Source organism: Podarcis vaucheri, assembly GCF_965113315.1.
Source record: "Podarcis vaucheri genome assembly, chromosome: 13".
Classification (NCBI taxonomy): domain Eukaryota; kingdom Metazoa; phylum Chordata; class Lepidosauria; order Squamata; family Lacertidae; genus Podarcis; species Podarcis vaucheri.
The window spans coordinates 6,386,906-6,405,657 of NC_138751.1; the positions used below are offsets into that span (position 1 = coordinate 6,386,906).

Genomic DNA, 18,752 nt, shown 5'->3' on the forward strand with positions numbered 1-18,752 from the left:
CTATAACAGTGCAGAGCGGTCAGCGGACTGCAACTCCCATAAACGAACGCGCCTGGAACCGCTCTCTGGAAACGTTTGCCCCCACCTGCGTGCGTGCGTGCGCGCGGCGGCGAATCTCGCGAGAGCCAATCAAGAGCGGGGAAAAGACGGCTACTCCCAGCGGGCGGGGCAACGGCGGAGATGGGTTTCTGCCGCAGTGCCTGACGGGAGATGTAGTCCGAATGAATTGAAGGCGGGGAGCGCGAAGCAGGAGTGAATGGCTGGAGAGCAATTAGGCAAGGCTGGAATTATAGTCCCGCCCATTAAAGCGACGGCTGCTGCGGCAGTATGGAACAAAATGCGCGGGAGACGTAGCTCGTAAAGGTTCACTTGTGTGGAAAGGACTCCATCTCCCATAGTGCACTGCGGGTCAGTCAGCGAAAGGGGTGTCGAAGAGGTGAATTCAAGCGGGGGTTCAACCACGGAGCAACGCCGCCGCACGCTTTATCTCGAGCTCTAAACGTCTTTACTAGTTTCCTTTTTTAAAAAGGCGAAAAAGACTGGAAGGCCTTTTGTGTGTAGGGAGGAGGGAATACTCCGAAGCGGAAGTGACGTCAGATAGGCCGGAAGGAACGCGGGAGCGTGAGGGGAACAGCGGTCCTGTTCTGCTTCCGAGGTCAGAGGTCACGCGGCTGACTGAAGAGGCTGGTCACGATGCTGATCAAAGTGAAGGTAAGGGAGGCTCTCAGCGGTTCCCCACTGAGGAGAGGGGTGGGAGAAGACCGGGGGGGTCACCTCCTCGTGCCCCGGGGCATGACGGGAGAGCTTTGCGGCTCCCCTCGCCCCTGCCGCGGTGCATTGTGGGGCACCTGCAGGCACCCACCCCCCTCGTCCAGCCCTGGTTGTGTTGCGGGTGGGGCTCCTCCCTTGGCCAAGAGCAGAAAGAGAGGCTCCTCCCACAGCTTCCTCCTGCAGGCAGGAGGCAAACAGGTAGAGCTTCTCCTCCCCCCCCCCGTCTTTTCACTGCGCTTGGAAGCGCTTCACCTGCTGAATTTCCGCCTGCCATGGATCCTGACTCCCTCACCTCGTAGGTGCCGAGGCTATGGAAAGGCTGGTCCATGTCATTTCAGACTTCAAAACTAAGCTGGGTCGGGATAAAACATCACAGGAGAATAAAAATGCAACTTTAATGCAATATTAAAAGGTCAAAATAGGGGAGAATCGCAAAGTTTGTACAGTAACCGACTTTTCCCTCTGGATCAAAGCCTAATAAAAAATCCTCGTATGATAGCGGGGAGCTGATAGTCAGATATATAAGCCCTAGGATATGCCCAAAATTTGGGAGTCGTTGAAAACGCACAATTGCCAGAGTACCACAGCTATATATACTAAGTGGTACCACTTGGGCATAGTAAGCTCATGGTCATGACTGAGAAGCCAACTTTAAACACTTCATTTTGACAAAGAAAACTTTTGGACCTAATTTCTGTGACCAAATTGTACATAATAATTTTCTTTTGACCACTAGAGAACAGCAATTGGGTTGACACACATTTGGTCTTTGATTAAATTTGTTCTTATTTATTGGTCAGATAAGGATTTTGATCAGGTTTTGACCTGAATAGACAATTTGTTACTGCATTGTTTTGTGATTTTATTTGGACCGCGTTTTTATATTTTTACATTGGATTAAAGTATGTTATTTTCCTATAATATTTCTAAGTATTTTACCTTTTTTAAAAATTCCTACCCAACTTAGCTTTTGAGTCTAGTTTTGCAGGTTGGAGTAATATATCCATTCATGCAAATGGGAAATTTTAGATTTAAAAAAATATATATTTTAAAACAAGAATAAACAGAATAAATTATCCCTTTGCCCAAAATTTTGTATTTATGAATAAAATATACTAATGTGGTATATAAATTGTTTACAGGGCTGTCTTTTAAATAGCATTTTAATTCATTATTTAAGGCTTTTTTCCCTCAGCTGGCCTACAAATGGGGGGGGAAAGACTAGAATAAAACAACAGTTTCAAAGACAGCAGTATAGTGAGCCCATCAGAAGCTTAGATTCCATTGGAGACTAGGTTATAAACTATTGAATTATGGGTGCTGGTCCAGAATTCGGTATTCAGCTCCACAGTTTAATGAGCAGCTCAAAGATGGTGCTGAAGAGCTCCACTCAGTGGAGAAACTGGAGGAGATCATTTTCAGCTGCAAACCCAACATTGAATTTTGGAGCTATTGCCCAAGGTATAATTTTTTAAGTATTTTGTCAGTTAATACTGGGGTCAAATAGAGCTCAGGAGTTCTGCTGGAACAGAGATAGCAACCTTTTTGTGGCATGACTGTTGCTAGCACTGCTTCAAAGGTGGGAAAGGTGCCAGGGGAGTTCAATGAACTGGGGTGCCACCACCCAGAAGGCTCTATAGTAGGCTTCCCCAGACCTTGTGCGCTCCAGACATTTTGGAATACAACTCCCACCAGCCCCAGCCAGCACAGGTGAGGGGACTTGTAGTTCAAAACATCTGAAGGAGACTGGATTGTGGAAGACTGCCCGTACATCTTATACCTTGCCTACAGTTGTTCATATTGTAGGGGCACTCACAAAAGAGCGTCCTTGGATGTTCTTGCTGCGTTGGGGGGGAGAGAATAAGCGGGAAGAGGTGCTCTGTTCAGATGGAGTTCTAGGCATTACCTTTAAGCATTTTTTCCTTTTGCTTTCTTCTCCTTGTTGGCAAACTTTCCGCCAAATGGGGAGCTACCTGCTCTGCGTGTGAATCTTGAGGCTTGCTGATCATTAGGCCGCACCCCAGGAATCCCATTTCATGAAAAATGCTAACGCCACAGTCTTCTGTTGACTTGACAGGACCTGCTTCTGGGTTTCAGAGCCAGCAGCCGTGCAAAGGGAAATGGTTTTAACCCAGTGTTTTAAATTTCCCCCAGCTGCTTTGACATGCATTGGGATTCTGCCTGTCTCCCATTTCCTCTGGTGTTCAGAATGGAGATGGGTGGAAAGATTGCCTCCCATTTCAAATCTGAGTTGTGGATTGCCCCAGGGCAGAAATGGAATGAGCCGGGAATGCTGGAGTGAGGGGTTCTGGGATACTGCCTCTGGTTCATGGTGGAAGAAGAAAGCCGCAAGCTCCAGTTCTGAGCGTGATCAGAGTGAGGAAGGTTATAATGAATTGTGTCCGGGGAGATGGTGTGAGCTACGGACGCGGGTGGCGCTGTGGGTTAAACCACAGAACCTAGGACTTGCCAATCAGAAGGTCGGCGGTTCGAATCCCTGCAACGGGGTGAGCTCCCATTGCTCGGTCCCTGCTCCTGCCAACCTAGCAGTTCCAAAAGAATATTAAAATACTGTGATACATCAAACATTAAAAGCTTCCCTAAACAGGGCTGCCTTCAGATGTCTTCTAAAAGTCTGGTAGTAGTTGTTCTCTTTGACATCTGGTGGGAGGGCGTTCCACAGGGAAGGCGCCACTACCGAGAAGGCCCTCTGCCTGGTTCCCTGTAACTTGGCTTCTCGCAGTGAGGGAACCGCCAGAAGGCCCTCGGAGCTGGACCTCAGTGTCCGGGTAGGGGCCTAATGGTCAGGGGTCCCTTTACCCTTTACAATCCTGATGCAGAATGAGAAGGGAGTTTGGGGAGGGAGGGCCATTAGCTCTCAAAAAGCACCCAGCCCCACCTTTCTTTGGGAGCAGCAGGAGGAAAAAATGTCTGTCTTCTAGCCTTGCTGCCTGAAGAGGTGGCTGGATCATGGGTGGCTGCTAGTAGCTGAGGCCTCTCTCTTTCGTTGCAGACGCTCACCGGAAAAGAGATTGAGATTGACATAGAACCCACAGACAAGGTATCTTGGGCAGACAAACATGGCGGGTGGGGTGGTGGTGATGATAGCGGTGCCCTGCACCTGCCAGGGAAATCACCTGTTTGGTTTTTCCATTCTAGTGTATGGAGAGGGACATGTCATTTGCCCTGGTGTGTGGGGCTGGTTTGCGTCACTGTGGGTCCTGCCCAGCCCCTTGCACCAAGGCAAACAACATATCTCTCTCTTCCTCAAGTCCAGTTTTGCAGAACTGGCTGAGATCAAACAGGCCCACTCCCTGTTGAACTTCCAGTGTGAAACAGGCATTTTAAGAGAGGGTTCCCCCCCCCCCCGATCTTGGGTTCCTTTTTGCAATGTATGCTGTATCCCTGCTGTACACCTCTTAGAAACTACAGCATTAAGTGGTACGTAAATTATTCTCTGAAGATGAATGGATTGATCCAATTGTGGAGGGAAAGGGGCTTTGTTGGTTGGTACCCATGTCCTCCTCCTTCTTCTGGCTCCCACCCACCCAGGCGTGGCCTGTTATCAGTCTGGCCAGATGGTGGAGCTATTCCTCCTCTGCTGTCTTGCCCTCAGGTAGTGGGCGATGAGACATGTTTGCCAAGGGCGTCCGTCCTCTTGAAAGGACAGCCAGGACTTTGCTGGCCAAGCATGACATCTCCTTCATCAGCGCAACTGAACCACAATGCCCATCCGCCTCCCAGTCACATTGGTCCCATGTGAGAAACATTTAAGAGGTCCTTTTTTAAAAAAATAATTTTTATTAAGTTTTCCATTTAACAATCCAATCATATCACATTAATTATTCCAAATTGTACCAATACATATCATAAAGTCCAAATATTTCGCCAAATTACCGTATTTTTTGTCCTATAGGGCGCACCGGCCCATAGGACGCACCTCGTTTTTTTTGGGGGGGGGAATGAATAAAAAAAAATTTCCCCCCCCCGCCGCGGCTGCCTCCGGAGGGCTCCCCGTGCTTCGGGCTACAGGCTGCCGCCCCAAGCCTCGTGCGCTCGGCGGGACCTCCTGCCGGGCGCACAAGGCTTGCGGACACTTGCTGGGGCTGCAGGCTGCTGCCCGCAAGCCTTGTGAGCCCGCGGGAACTCCCGCCGGGCTTGCAAGGCTTGCGGATAGCTTCCTGAAGCCTGGAGAGTGAGAGGGGTCGGTGCGCACCAATGCCTCTCGCTCTCCAGGCTTCAGCGAAAGCCTGCATTCGCCCCATAGGACGCACACACATTTCCCCTTCATTTTTGGAGGGGGAAAAGTGCGTCCTATAGGGCGAAAAATACGGTATATATTTTTGTTCGGGGTTCCCATGCTTCGAGTTCAGTAACTGAACGAGAAACATTTGAGAGGTTCATCAGATCCTTCTGGGCCACATTCAGGAGCTTTTGGGGCAGAGGCCACAAGGACATAGCTGTCAACTTTTCCCTTTTCTTGCGAGGAATCCTATTCAGAATAAGGGAATTTCCCTTAAAAAAGGGAAAGCTATGCAAGGATGGGGAGCCCAAATGCTCAGATGTTGCCCTTTGTGACAGCGAAACGAATTGAAAGAGTCAAGCAGGCCGTTTACCCCCCCTGGGAAGAGAGTTTTCCCTCCATCAGCCTTGCCCACTAGTGCTGATGTGAGGTTGCAGCTAAAAACTGCTCTGGATAGACTGTGACCCTTTTCTGTTCTCCTCTCTCTCTATCTCTCTGCCCCCCTTCCCCCCCAGGTGGAGAGAATAAAGGAGCGAGTGGAAGAAAAAGAGGGAATCCCGCCACAACAACAGCGACTCATCTACAGCGGCAAGCAGATGTGAGTCCACAGGGAGCAGTGGCTGCTTCCCAGTGTATTGTGGGGAATGCCTGGCTTTTGTAATACTGCTAGAGTAGAAGCAGAGGCTGCCCTAGGGCATTGGGGATAATTGTTTTATAGGACGGTGGCCCTCAGGTTTCATCAGGCCAAGCCACAGCACCCGGCCCTACAGGTATGGGGCTGGTGAAAACCTGGCTTAGCCGTGGCGGGGGTTGCAAGCTTGGAAAACGCAGGGCAAAGTGCTGCAGTAGACAGCTTTTTGGAAAGGCATGGCAATAATAATAGTAATTATTATTATTATTATTATTATTATTATTATTATTATTATTATTATTATTATATACCCTGCCCTCCCCAGCCAGAGCCGGGCTCAGGGCGGCTAACACCAATAAAATTATAATAAAACATTATTGGGCGAGACAAACAAAAACCAGTTTATTAAAATGCAGGTTAAAATACCATTTAAAATGCGGCCTCATTTTAATAGTAGCCCATAAATCAAAACCTTAAGGGGAGGGAAACATAAGGGTCAGGCTGAGTCCAAACCAAAGGCCAGGCGGAACAGCTCTGTCTTGCAGGCGGAAAGATGCAAGACCTAGCTGATTTGTCAGCCCCTTTCAAAACGTTGCAGAGCGCTTTGCAAAGCATTTTACAAGGCTAGCGTGCGACAAAAAGTCACCTGATGCTATTGTGGCATCAGGTGATTGGCAGGTGGTGGCCCCACGAGGGATGGAGGAGATAACGATCCGGCCCACTGCCATTTCTGTGCTGCCTTTCCATGAAAAAACACCCCCAAAAGTGGATAGCGACAATAACAGCCGCAATATTTTATATATTAGATGTATATATATATTTTTAAAAGCAATATTGCAAGAATGCCATATGATCATGAGGGGCTAAGAGCAGAGAGGAAAAAGCCAGTTTAGAAACATGATTTCATTTAAAAGGCATATTTAAACACGATAGCAGCAGAAGAAAGCAGTTGAGGTCCAGTTGGCCAAATACTTGCTTTAAATGAAAAGGGTTTTCCCTACTAGAAGAGGGTCATTGAGAAGAGTCCTGGACCAGCCTCCCTCAGCAGGATGATCCAGAGCTTGGGACCAGCCACTTCAGTTGAAATTCCTGCATTTCAGGGGGTCAGACTAGATGACTCCTGGGGTCCAACTTTACGATTCTGCAAAAGCCCTTCTTCAAGTTCCTGCCAAACCCATTCCATATATCAGTGGGAGAGAAACAAGATTAATAATAACAATAATTTTTTATTTGTATCTTGCCCAGCCGAGGCCGGACTCAGAGCAGCTAACATCATAAAACAACATAATATGCATAAAAACAGACATCAATTAATTAAAATACATCTTAAAATTAATTCAGACAAGTTAAAATCAGGGCAGGTGGCAGTTATCAGGTTGGAGTTGAGAGTGGTTAATACTTGCCAGGACCAACTGTTTCCACTGATCCTACAAGGGCCTGTGAGTGAGTTGGGGGCCTCCTTTGGGCTTGTTTTATACAAAGGAGAGTAAGTCAAGCTGCATCCTGCCCAAAGGCCTGGCGGAACAGCTCCATCTTGCAGGCCCTGCGGAAAGATGCCAAATCTCGCATTGTCTCTGGAAGATCTGAGCACCCCTGGCCACCTCAGAAGGACAGTTGCAATGTACCTGGGTGTATTATTTGGCCTGTTGCTCAACTATACAATACATCCGTGAAGACCTTATCCCAGCCTTTGCAAATCTGGAGCCCTCCAGAGGTTTGAGTCTTAGGTAGGGGAACGCTGGGAAAGAAAACTACCTTGTGCAAAAATGTTTGCCTCAGTTAATAATGAATGAAGTAACATTATTATGGGCCAAGCCCATTTGCTTCCTTCAACGATATCTTATTGTTGGGGTATGAGCAGGGTAAAAATATTATTATTACAGTGGTACCTTGGGACGCGGGTGGCGCTGTGGGTTAAACCACAAAGCCTAGGACTTGCCAATCAGAAGGTCAGCGGTTCGAATCCCCGCAATGGGGTGAGCTCCCGTTGCTCGATCCCTGCTCCTGCCAACCTAGCAATTCGAAAGCACGTCAAAAAGTGCAACTAGATGAATAGGTACCACTCTGGCAGGAAGGTAAATGGCGTTTCCGTGCGCTGCTCTGGTTCGCCAGAAGCAGCTTAGTCATACTGGCCACATGACCCGGAAGCTGTACGCCGGCTCCCTCGGCCAATAAAGCGAGATGAGCGCCTTAACCCCAGAGTCGGCCAAGACTGGACCTAAAGGTCAGGGGTCCCTTTACAACCAAGGTACCACTGTACTACTACTTGGTAAGTGACAGCCCTAATGTGTCGCGCTGTATTACATGCCTGTTGCTGGACTACGCCAGTCTGTAGAGCCCCAGCCCCTGGGGCTTGTGGGGGTTGTAGTCCAGAACATTTGTAGGACTCCAGCCTGGCCCAGGGCGCTCTAACCACTCCTGCCTTCTCCTCTTCCCAGGAACGACGAGAAAACAGCCGCCGACTACAAGATCCAGGGCGGCTCTGTGCTCCATTTGGTCTTGGCGCTACGAGGGGGAGGCCTGCGATGATAGCGCACCCGTCCCTCGGCACGTCCCCCTCTCCCTCCCCCCCTCCCCACAAAGGACAGATCTGCCGTTTGCGTGTGGGACACCGCCGGGCTGCGCATAGCTACCCTCCCAAACCCTTTCTTCCTCCCGGATCCAGGAAGAAAATGGGTGCCGCTGCCGCCCACCACTCCAGAGATCTTCCGCAAGCTGTCATTTGAGGGAGGTGCCATTTAGCAGGGGCATGAGAGGGGGAGTCCATGGTTTGTTGCCTTCCTGGGGGATCCCACATCCCACCAGCCCCGACCCTCATGCATTTCCACCCCGGCAACATCTCTGCCTATGCTCGTTGGCTGTGTTTTGCCTCCCCTCGTTCAAATGTCCTTCTCCCTGCCCACTCCCCCTTCCCGCAGTTGAAATGGCTGAATGTTAAATAAAGGTGTTTCACGTGGTTTCTTGAGTTGCAGGCTCGTGACTGTGTTCGACGCTGCTTGCAATGTGCCTTTTCCACTGGGGTATTCTGGATCCTCAAGTCAAAAGTGGCTCAAAAAGCATTTCCTTTCCTCTGGGATCTATAACGTATGGGTAGGCAAACCAAGGCCCGGGGGCCGGATCTGACCCAATCGCCTTCTCAATCCGGCCTGCAGATGGTCCGGAAATCAGCATGTTTTTGCATGAGTAGAATGTGTGCTCTTATTTAAAATGCATCTCTGGGTTATTTGTGGGCCATAGGAATTCGTTCATTATTATTTTTCAAAATATAGTGCGCCCCCCCCCAAGGTCTGAGGGACAGTGGACCGGCCCCCTACTGAAAAAGTTTGCTGACCCCTGCTATAGCATGTATGTTCGTACAGTGGTACCCCGGGTTACATACGCTTCAGGTTACAAACTCCGCTAACCCAGGAATAGTGCTTCAGGTTAAGAAGTTTGCTTCAAGTTGAGAACAGAAATCGGGCTCCGGCGGCGCAGCGGCAGTGGGAGGCCCCATTAGCTAAAGTTGTGCTTCAGGTTAAGCACAGGCCTTCGGAACGAATTAAGTACGTAACCCGAGGTACCACTGTATATGTATGCACAAGGCAACAAGGGCTAACAGAACTACAGTTCCCAGATTTTTTTGCGGCGGGAACGATGACAGTGGATTTTCTTCAGTTAACGCCTCCCGTTGCAATGTTTAAGGAGGCTTTTATTGGGTCAGAACCACAGGGGGTTTCTGCTACCTCTCTCTAACCCGTGGCGGAGCTTTCCTGTGCAAACATTCCTTGTACAGTCTTGAGTAAGCGGATTCTCCTAGCAAAATCCTTCCGCAACAGCCTCTTTTTACATCTCTTCACACGTGGACTGCCTGTCCGTGTATACATCAGGACGTTCCCCCACTACATCATATATACGAAAGGACGATGTTGGAAGCAGAGCAAACTCCCCAAATGTTCATTTCCTGTCGTGAAATTTCTGGGGTTTGTGAAGGATTTTGCCTTATTGGGATGAGAGAAAGCGCTGGCGCCAGGGAGCTTGACTGCAGATCCTTGCTGTGTGACTTGATGTCGATCCAGGGGTAGCCGATGGCATTGCCTCTGGCTGTTGAACTACAGTTCCCATCATCCCTGGCCATTGGCCGTTCTGCCTGGGGGCATGAGAGTTGGGAGTCCAACATCCAGACAGCACCACGTTGGCACTCCCTGCCATAGGTAAAGGGACCCCTGACCATTAGGTCCAGTCATGACCCACCCTGGGGTTGAGGCGCTCATCTCGTTTTATTGGCTGAGGGAGCCGGCGTACAGCTTCCAGGTCATGTGGCCAGCAGGACTAAGCTGCTTCTGGCGAACCAGAGCAGCGCACGGAAACGCCATTTACCTTCCTGCCAGAGTGGTACCTATTTATCTAGGTTGGCAGGAGCAGGGACCGAGCAACGGGAGCTCACCCCGTCACGGGGATTCAAACCACCGACCTTCTGATCGGCAAGTCCTAGGCTCTGTGGTTTAACCCACAGCGCCACCTGCGTTCCTCCACTCCCTGCCATAGGCTGTGCCAAACTGCACCCTGTTTCCTCAAAACACTTTCCTTGTGTCTTAAACACAGGAGATGCCACATGGAAGATGTCACAGCTTGTTCCCAGAAATCAGCTGGGTTGACTGGTCCTGTACAATCCTAAATAGGTCTGCCCCACTCTTCCTCTGACATATGAGGTTCATAGCTCTGGATGACTTTCTGAGACAGAGCTCTTCTTAGCAGTATATCTAACAAATCTGGATGCCACAGGTGTATTTATTTAGGCAAACTTCCATGTTTTGAAGAAAACCGCTCCGGCAGTTTATGCTGTCCTAAAAACAGCTTGAAAGCCAAATATAAAACCTGCAGTAAAAAAATTCTTAACTCACTTCTGATATTCTTCTATTTCCCCTTTAATCCCAACAGAAAGATCATTGTCGCATTATTTAAAGAGGTGCCTGAATTAGAAAAAAATATTTAAAGCATTCCCAAAATAAAAAAAATATTTTAGAGAGGTGCCCAAAATAAAACTAACTAGCACCCAAACTAGAATGTTATATAGCACCCAAATTTACATTTTGTTTAAAGAGGTGCCCAAGTTTTAAATATATATTTATGCAGAGCCCAAGTTAACATTTTACATATAGCACCGAAATAATAATCCTTTAAAGAGCAGCTGCAATCAGAATTATTCAAAGCGTGCGCAAAATTATTATTTATTTCATGTCTATACCACTTTATATTTTAAAGAAAAAATCCCAAAGCGGTTTACAGCATATTAAAACTTCAATAAAACAATCCAGAATCAAACATTTCTGAAGAAAACCAAATATAGTGTATACAGCCAAAACAACATAATTAACAGAAAACTAAAATATTACCTTAAAAGATTTCAAAATAAAACATTACAAAGGAGGTCAACTACAGAAGACATGTTTGAAACAAAGCGAACAAAAACAAATCTTAAAACATTTCAAAAGGGGGGAAAAAAACATTGCTAAACGAAGTTAAATATAACATACGCATTTAAAGCAGCATGATTAACGAAAGAAGAAAATATGATCGTAAGCATGACAAAATCCACCGTCCTCGCCTTTCCCTCGCTGCCAATTCCTGCAACAATCACAACCCATGCTTTTTAAAAAAAAGAGAAAGGGGGGGGGAGTCCTGCTGTGTTGGCAATCTCCTGCCCCCTCCACAACCCCCCGGGACTGAAGGGGTTAACCCGGGGGCGGCCCTGGAACGCTCTCGCAGCCGCTGTTTGCATCCGGAATTTCCGCAGCAGCAGCACGTGGCTCCTCGGCGATCAAGTGAAAGAGGAAGCGCCCGAGTGACAGGCACCTGTCATTCATCCGCCGCCGATCTGCTGGTTCCTGGAGGGCCGGATTCTGCAGCTCCCGTTGCTCCTCGCAGGAAGAAAGCGGGGGCCTGATCTGCAGCTCCGCCGGCCCCTGATTGCCTCCTTTTTTTAAAAAAAAGAGAGGAGCAAAGTCTCTTCACCCCCCCTCTTTTTTTTACCTGGAAATAGAAAGATGAGCAAACGGCCGTCGCTGGTTGTGTTTGACTTGGGTAAGTTGCTCCGTCGTTGCTTTGGGGCTCATCCTGTATACACAAACAAACATCCCTGGGGAAAATGTATTGATCTGGTGGAAGGACCCTTGAATTGTGCGAGGGGGGGGGTCCTAAGTTTGGGGTGAAAGAAATTTCCATCAACCAACTCCCAAGGAAGTTCCAGGATCCCACCGTTTTGCTTTCCGCCTGGAACAGCTTTGCCACAGGCAGAGGTTCAACAGGTGTAGTTCTCCCACGTTGTGTCTGTTCAAGGCCTTTATTCCTTCCTGCTCTGCAACTGCTATATTAAGGTGTGTGTGTTTGGGGTGAGGGAAATCTAGGTGGCCCTCCAAACTCCTCTGTCTGGCCCCGAGGGCTTTCACCTCGGACTAAACACCCTCCTCACCCTCAGCCGCTACTGAGCATGAGGCTCTTAATCTCAGGTCACCTTGGGCAAAACTTTCCTTCCTTGCACGGGGCTGGACTAGATGACCGCTGGGGTCCCTTCCAACATGACAATTCTATACTCTTCCTTCATACCCTCCTGGAGTATTTCTGCCTGGAAATGTGTCCTTGAAGGCTGGTAGTTGCCTAGATGGAGGGATAGCCAAGGAGTGTTGGGGTGGGAATGTAGAAACTAGCTCACTCTACAAAGGTAAAATTCACACTCGTTGTCCCACCCAATTCTGCCTCTGCCCGCTTTGCACATGTGGCCCCCAGAAGGTTGTCCGGCCCTCGGAACTTAAAAATTAATATGCAAAAGTTTAAAAGGTGCAAGGAGATAGGATGATAATATACTAAGGATGGAATAACAAATAAAGTGAATAATGCAACAATAACAACAATAAGAGTAGGTAAAGAAGTTCGCACACGGGTGAAGTACTGGGCTGTGGGGGAGGGAGGTGAAGGGATTAATTGAAATTGTTAAAGATTGGTATAGGATTTAAGAGATTAAAATTTTCATAAAGATTCTGTAAGGAAAGCAGAAAGCAGCAAGAGCTATCAAGTAAAGGTATCAGAGAGGAGATCAGTGTAAATGTAAACAGGAGACTTGTGGTTCTGTTACATATGATTTTATTCTGGAGTTGTCTGTTTATTTTGGAGTTGTCTGTTGTAAAGAATGTATATTATGTGAATAAAATAATAAAGGAATCAGAAGGTTGTCTGGCCTTACAAGTAGAATCTGTGTAGTAAAAGGAGACAATTTGGGAAGAATGAGTGAAGCAAGGGAATGAGTGAAGCAAGTGAGAAACATGAAGTTTTAGGCTTATTTTTTGGGGTTAGGGGAATTGAAGGTGTGATAGTAATTTTATGGTCTTAAATATATGGTAATGTTCATAACTGCACATACATAGATCAACACAGGAAGACCAACCTGGAACCATTTTGATTCCTAAACTGACCAAATCCTTTCTCTGCAAGGTTAAACTGGAAAAGCCTCCCCATTGTCTCTTTCCTCACAAATCCTGTCTCAAGGATATGTCTGTTTGAATAAGGTGTGAGCCTGTGACCTGGCCCAGGAAATAAGTATTTTACCACTACAAAAGAATGGCCAGGCTCCCCAGGAAATCCAGTCAAGTAACTTGCCAGACAGGAGAGAAACTGTGACAGGAGAAAAACAACATTAAAATTTCTGTGATGTAGGTGGGATGTATCTGAGGAATGGTCTTAGGTTACACCCCTTCTGTGATGTATGCATAATGTTTCTGGGGGTGGTCTTGGGGATGGGAATTTCAAAAGTCTTTATAAGCCCTTGCACAGCAATTTTGGGGGATCCTCTTCCTCTCCTGCGTGTGGTGAGTGAGGACCCTGTTGCAACAGATCAATAAAGATCAGGCTTACTAGCTGCTTTGCTTCTCAATATTCTCTGGATGGCTTCTGTTATCTTCTCCTACCAATAGGGAACCTATGTAAGGACTCTATATGGGCTCTTGGATACCCCATAAGGGAAAAGGGCATATTTTTATTTACAACAAAGGTCAACTGATCTCTCTCTTACAGATTACACCCTGTGGCCATTCTGGGTAGACACCCATGTGGACCCCCCCTTCCAGAAAAGCAGGTGAGATATTTAGATGAAGGGTGGTATACAAATTTGATAATAATAATATGGAGTATTTATAGGACTGGCAGTGTTTTTTGAGGGCGTTTTTCTGCAGCATCTCATAGACCAGGCATAGGCAAACTCGGCCTTCCAGATGTTTTTGGGACTACAATTCCCATCATCCCTGACCACTGGTCCTGTTAGCTAGGGATGATGGGAGTTGTAGTCCCAAAACATATGGAGGGCTGAGTTTGCCAGTGCCTGTCATTGACTCACATTAATGTGCATTTTAATCTGTTTTTAGTTCATTTTCGTTTCTCAAAAGTCTTAAATTATTGTTGTTAGTTCTTCTTACTGGTAATTGCATTGTTTTAACTTTTACGCAAACCTCTTTGAGGGGTTGGTTGTTGTTTTTTTACAATCAATTTTTACAAATTTTATGAAATAAATAGTGATGGATTTATACTGGGCGGTCCACACACATCATACCGCTTATTAGATTCCCTGATGCGATGCGTCTCTAAGGTTACCACGTCCTTGTCATCCGTGTGGGCAACTGTTGTGCTGTTATGCAACGAAAGCGGGGCAAAATAAATACATAAGCTGGAACGTTGTTTATATCTCCCTGGTCCTGAATGGGGGAACTGTGCCCCCGAAGGATCAGGTGCGCAGCCTGGGAGTCATTTTGGACTCACCGCTGTCCATGGAGGCGCAGGTCAATTCTGTGTCCAGGGCAGCTGTCTACCAGCTCCATCTGGTACGCAGGATGAGACCCTACCTGCCTGCAGACTGTCTGGCCAGAGTGGTGCATGCTCTGGTTATCTCCCGCTTGGACTACTGCAATGCGCTCTACGTGGGGCTACCTTTGATGGTGACCTGGAAACTACAACTAATCCAGAATGCGGCAGCTAGACTGGTGACTGGGAGCGGCCACCGAGACCACAAAACACCGGTCTTGAAAGACCTACATTGGCTCCCAGGATGTTTCCGAACACAATTCAAAGTGTTGGTGTTGACCTTGAAAGCCCTAAACGGCCTCAGCCCAGTATACCTGAAGGAGCGTCTCCACCCCCATCGTTCAGCCCGGACACTGAGGTCCAGTGCCGAGGGCCTTCTGGTGGTTCCCTCACTGCAAGAAGCAAAGCTAAAGGGAACCAGGCAGAGGGCCTTCTCGGTAGTGGCGCCCGCCCTGTGGAACGCCCTCCCATCAGATGTCAAAGCGATAAACAACTACCTGACATTCAGAAGACATCTTAAGGCAACCCTGTTCAGGGAAGTTTTTAATGTGTGGCATCTTAGTGTATTTTTGGTCTTTGTGGAAGCCAGCCAGATGTGCGGGGTACAAATGATAAATTATTATTATTATTATTATTATTATTATTATTATTATTATATTTAAAAAGATGCAGGATTTCATCAGCAGGTTATGGAGCATGTGCCAATTGGGTTTCCAAACCCCAAACCAATGTCGAAAGGGAGTTCTGTGTCTAACTTCCCTGAAACCATCTTGAGCACAAATTGTCATTAATGCACAATACAAAGGGCCTTTCAGGGAGCTGTTTATTCCCCCCACTTGGGGAGAGACACTGATGTTTGTTTTATGCTTAAATGGCTCTGTGCCCCTAAAAACCGTGCAGCAGGCAGGAACCCAACAGGTGAAGCTCTCCTTTGTGTCCTGGGGAAAACTGTATCTGTTGGATTTCTGCCTGCCATGTTAAAAACACAGATACCATCCCGAAACTTTTTTTTGTTTTGTTTTAAAGGCAAGAAACCTCATCACTCTTTTGTCAATGTTCCCCTCAGCGATGGCTCAATACGAGACCGCAACATGCGACCCATAAATCTGTACCCCGAGGTGCCAGCTGTGCTGGAGCAGCTGCAAGCGGAGGGGATCCCTATGGCGGCTGCCTCACGGTGAGTCCAGATCCTGTACCCATCCCTGCAGGCCCCAAACCGCCTTCATTTATTCTGGGTTACTTAGCTTGGCAGCCCTGTTTAGGGAAATTTTTAATATTTAATGCTGTATTGTTTTTAATATTCAGTTGGAAGCTGCCCAGAGTGGCTGGGGAAACTCAGCCAGATGGGCGGGGTATAAATAATAAATAATAAATAATAAATAATAAATTATTATTATTAGTATTATTACTGGACTCCATGTCAAGAGAGACATCCACACCATGTTTGCTGCTTGCCGACCACCTTAAAGTTCCGTTGTGTGACTAGTCCCTATGAAGTCCTTTTAAATGTGTTTGTGGGACGGATTACTGGCTTGCTTTTCTTTCTTGTCCTTGATTTCACTACGCATTTTGTGTTCGCCTTTTGGGCTTTTGTGTTGTGAACCGCACTGCGATCTTCAGATTGCGGTGCTATTTTCCTAGAAGAAAGAGGAACTCGCCGTGTCTTGGGAAATATTATAAAGTTAGTGAATGTTAGATTGATGTTGGACTGAATCTAAGTGGTTACCAGCTGTAATGATTAAGATAACTGGGGGAAAAAGAAGAAAGAAAGGTGTAAAATTAAGGGTGAGGATTTGCTGAGTGAATAATTTGAATTGGAATACAAAAAGGGGAGGTATGAGGAGGTCCGAGAAATAAGTTAAAAGAAAACAAGTGAATGAAATTATATGTGTTTTTAATTTTTGTGTTTTTGTTTTTTTGTCTTTTTTGTATAAACTTTGAAAAGTTAATAAATATATTTTAAAAAAAGAAAAAAAGAAAGAGGAACTCGCCATGAACGCCTCTCTTACAACGGCAGTGGCACTGACCTGAGAGGTGCCGGAACTTGAGTTCCGGCTGAGAAAAATCCCTGAGCTTACAAATTTAACCTTGATTGACAATGGGAGACAATAGAAGAATGCACTTTTGGGGGTGAGGTCAAGATATTTCCTGCTGTTGCTGCAGAGATGATACGGGAGAGACATGTTTTGTTGCAGCCGGGGCAGAGTAAGGTGTCTGGTTGCATCGTGGTACAGTGGTACCTCGGGTTAAGTACTTAATTCATTCCGGAGGTCCGTTCTTAACCTGAAACTGTTCTTAACCTGAAGCACCACTTTAGCTAATGGGGCCTCCTGCTGCCGCTGCACCGCCGGAGCACAATTTCTGTTCTCATCCTGAAGCAAAGTTCTTAACCTGAAGCACTATTTCTGGGTTAGCAGAGTCTGTAACTTGAAGCGTATGTAACCTGAAGTGTATGTAACCCGAGGTACCACTGTATTTCTTCTCTCCGTTCTCCTCCCAGCGGTCATTTCTCCTCAGGTCCCTACTACAGATGCACGACTTGACTGCCTTGTCTCCAGGCACTGCGGTCGTCTGCAAGGGGGGGGGTATTATTTAATAAACAAGACTAATAAGCGATCTCAAATATGAATCTCTCCACCCCTCCCTCTCTCTTCCTAGGACAGGTGAGATCCGAGGGGCTAATCAGCTGTTGGATCTCTTCGGCCTGAACCGCTTCATCCGCTACGCAGAGATCTACCCGGGCAGCAAAGTCACCCACTTTCAGAAGTAAGGGAAGACCTACATCCCGTTGGTTGGGGGGCAGGTGGCTGTGAAAAGAGGAGCCTGGACAAGCCATTGGCTCTTTGTACGCCCTCACAGTGATGTCCCCCAAGTTCCGTCCGTTTCTTGGGCCTAATCCTGCCCGCTGGTTGGTTTATTTGAATTTTATTATTATTACAGTCCAGTTCTGGCTCATTTACAATATCAGGAAAATACACATAAAACACAACAGGAATACATTGAATTGCAATTGGGTATAACAGAGACAATTCAGATACTGTGGTAGGTACCTCGGGTTAAGTACTTAATTCGTTCCGGAGGTCCGTTCTTATCCTGAAACTGTTCTTAACCTGAAGCACCACTTTAGCTAATGGGGCCTCCTGCTGCTGCCCCGCGATTTCTGTTCTCATCCTGAAGCAAAGTGCTTAACCCGAGGTACTATTTCTGAGTTAGTGGAATCTTTAACCTGAAGCGTATGTAACCTGAAGCGTATGTAACCCAAGGTACCACTGTATAGCAGCAGTTAAAAATATATATTAAATATTGATCACTAAAATATAACCTAAAATTGTCATTTAAAACCTTAATCCTTTTGGTAGTACGGTTTAATCCGGCCCCTGTTTTGTAGTTTATTTCCTGGGGTAAAAGCCTAAAAAAAACCTCACCAACTTCAATCCTGAAAAAAGGTTAACGACTTCGGCTGGCCCTCTGGTCTGCCCTCACGGCCCTTCACTTCATCAAATCTGGCCCTCTGTGAAAAAAGTTTGGACACCACTGACGGAGGGCACGCCATTGGCAAGGCTGGTCTCTGGGAGGAACGGGACGGCGATTTCTCATTCTGCCCCCCGCCTGTTCCTCCTCAGGTTGTCTCAACAAACCGGGGTTCCCTTTTCGCAGATGCTCTTCTTCGACGACGAGAGCCGCAACATTTACGACGTCAGCAAATTAGGTAACGGGGAGAAATGTGCCCGATGCGTGTGACCCCCTCGCCCCTAGGCGGCGGAGGCTGCTGTCTGTGGGGCAAAGGGCAGTGGCGTAGCGTGGGTTGTCAGCACCCGGGGCAAGGCAAGTAATTTGCGCCTCCTAACCCGTGGATTTGCGCCCCCTAACCCGTGGATTTGCGCCCCCTAACCCTAACCCCCAGATGTTGCGCCGGTGCAGCCGGCCCCCCCTGCACCCCCACGCTACGCCACTGGCAAAGGGGGCGCCTGCCTCACTCTTGGGAGCTGCTGTAGGTCAGTGGAGACAAGCCTGAGCTAAGCGGACCCCAAGGCTGACTCTGAATGTCACCTTCCTATGAAGATGTGCAATCTATTTCCCCCCTATTTTGCTTCCACGTAGGAGTCACGTGTATCCTCGTCCCCAACGGCATGAACCTGTCCCTCCTGAAACAGGGCCTAGAAGCCTTCGCTCGCTCCTGAGCGCCATCTGCGGCTGACGCAAACCGGACCTCTCTCGTCATGTGTGGAGTGTGTTGGCGGGGACGGGATTTTGACCCCGTGCAATAAATCCTCTACGTGTTTC

At 47.5% G+C, this 18,752-nt stretch overlaps 2 protein-coding genes across 3 annotated transcripts; both read left to right on the plus strand.

The window, feature by feature from the left end:
• The first annotated feature begins 239 nt into the window (after positions 1 to 239).
• On the plus strand, positions 240 to 8,610 carry NEDD8 (NEDD8 ubiquitin like modifier). Of its 2 annotated transcripts, none has more exons than XM_082197960.1 (4): positions 240 to 711; positions 3,785 to 3,832; positions 5,530 to 5,612; positions 8,084 to 8,610. In XM_082197960.1, exons 1-4 carry the CDS (start codon positions 694 to 696, stop codon positions 8,172 to 8,174), a joined length of 240 nt encoding a protein of 79 aa, XP_082054086.1. In that variant the 5' UTR covers positions 240 to 693; the 3' UTR covers positions 8,175 to 8,610. The 2 variants fall into 2 exon arrangements, with proteins under 2 accessions (XP_082054086.1, XP_082054085.1); XM_082197959.1 differs by lacking the exon at positions 240 to 711 and adding an exon at positions 778 to 969.
• A 3,036-nt stretch (positions 8,611 to 11,646) lies between these two features.
• Positions 11,647 to 18,752, plus strand: MDP1 (magnesium dependent phosphatase 1). The gene is made up of 6 exons (XM_082197951.1): positions 11,647 to 11,705; positions 13,689 to 13,749; positions 15,535 to 15,645; positions 17,127 to 17,234; positions 18,092 to 18,177; positions 18,570 to 18,752. Exons 1-6 carry the CDS (start codon positions 11,669 to 11,671, stop codon positions 18,647 to 18,649), a joined length of 483 nt encoding a protein of 160 aa, XP_082054077.1. The 5' UTR covers positions 11,647 to 11,668; the 3' UTR covers positions 18,650 to 18,752.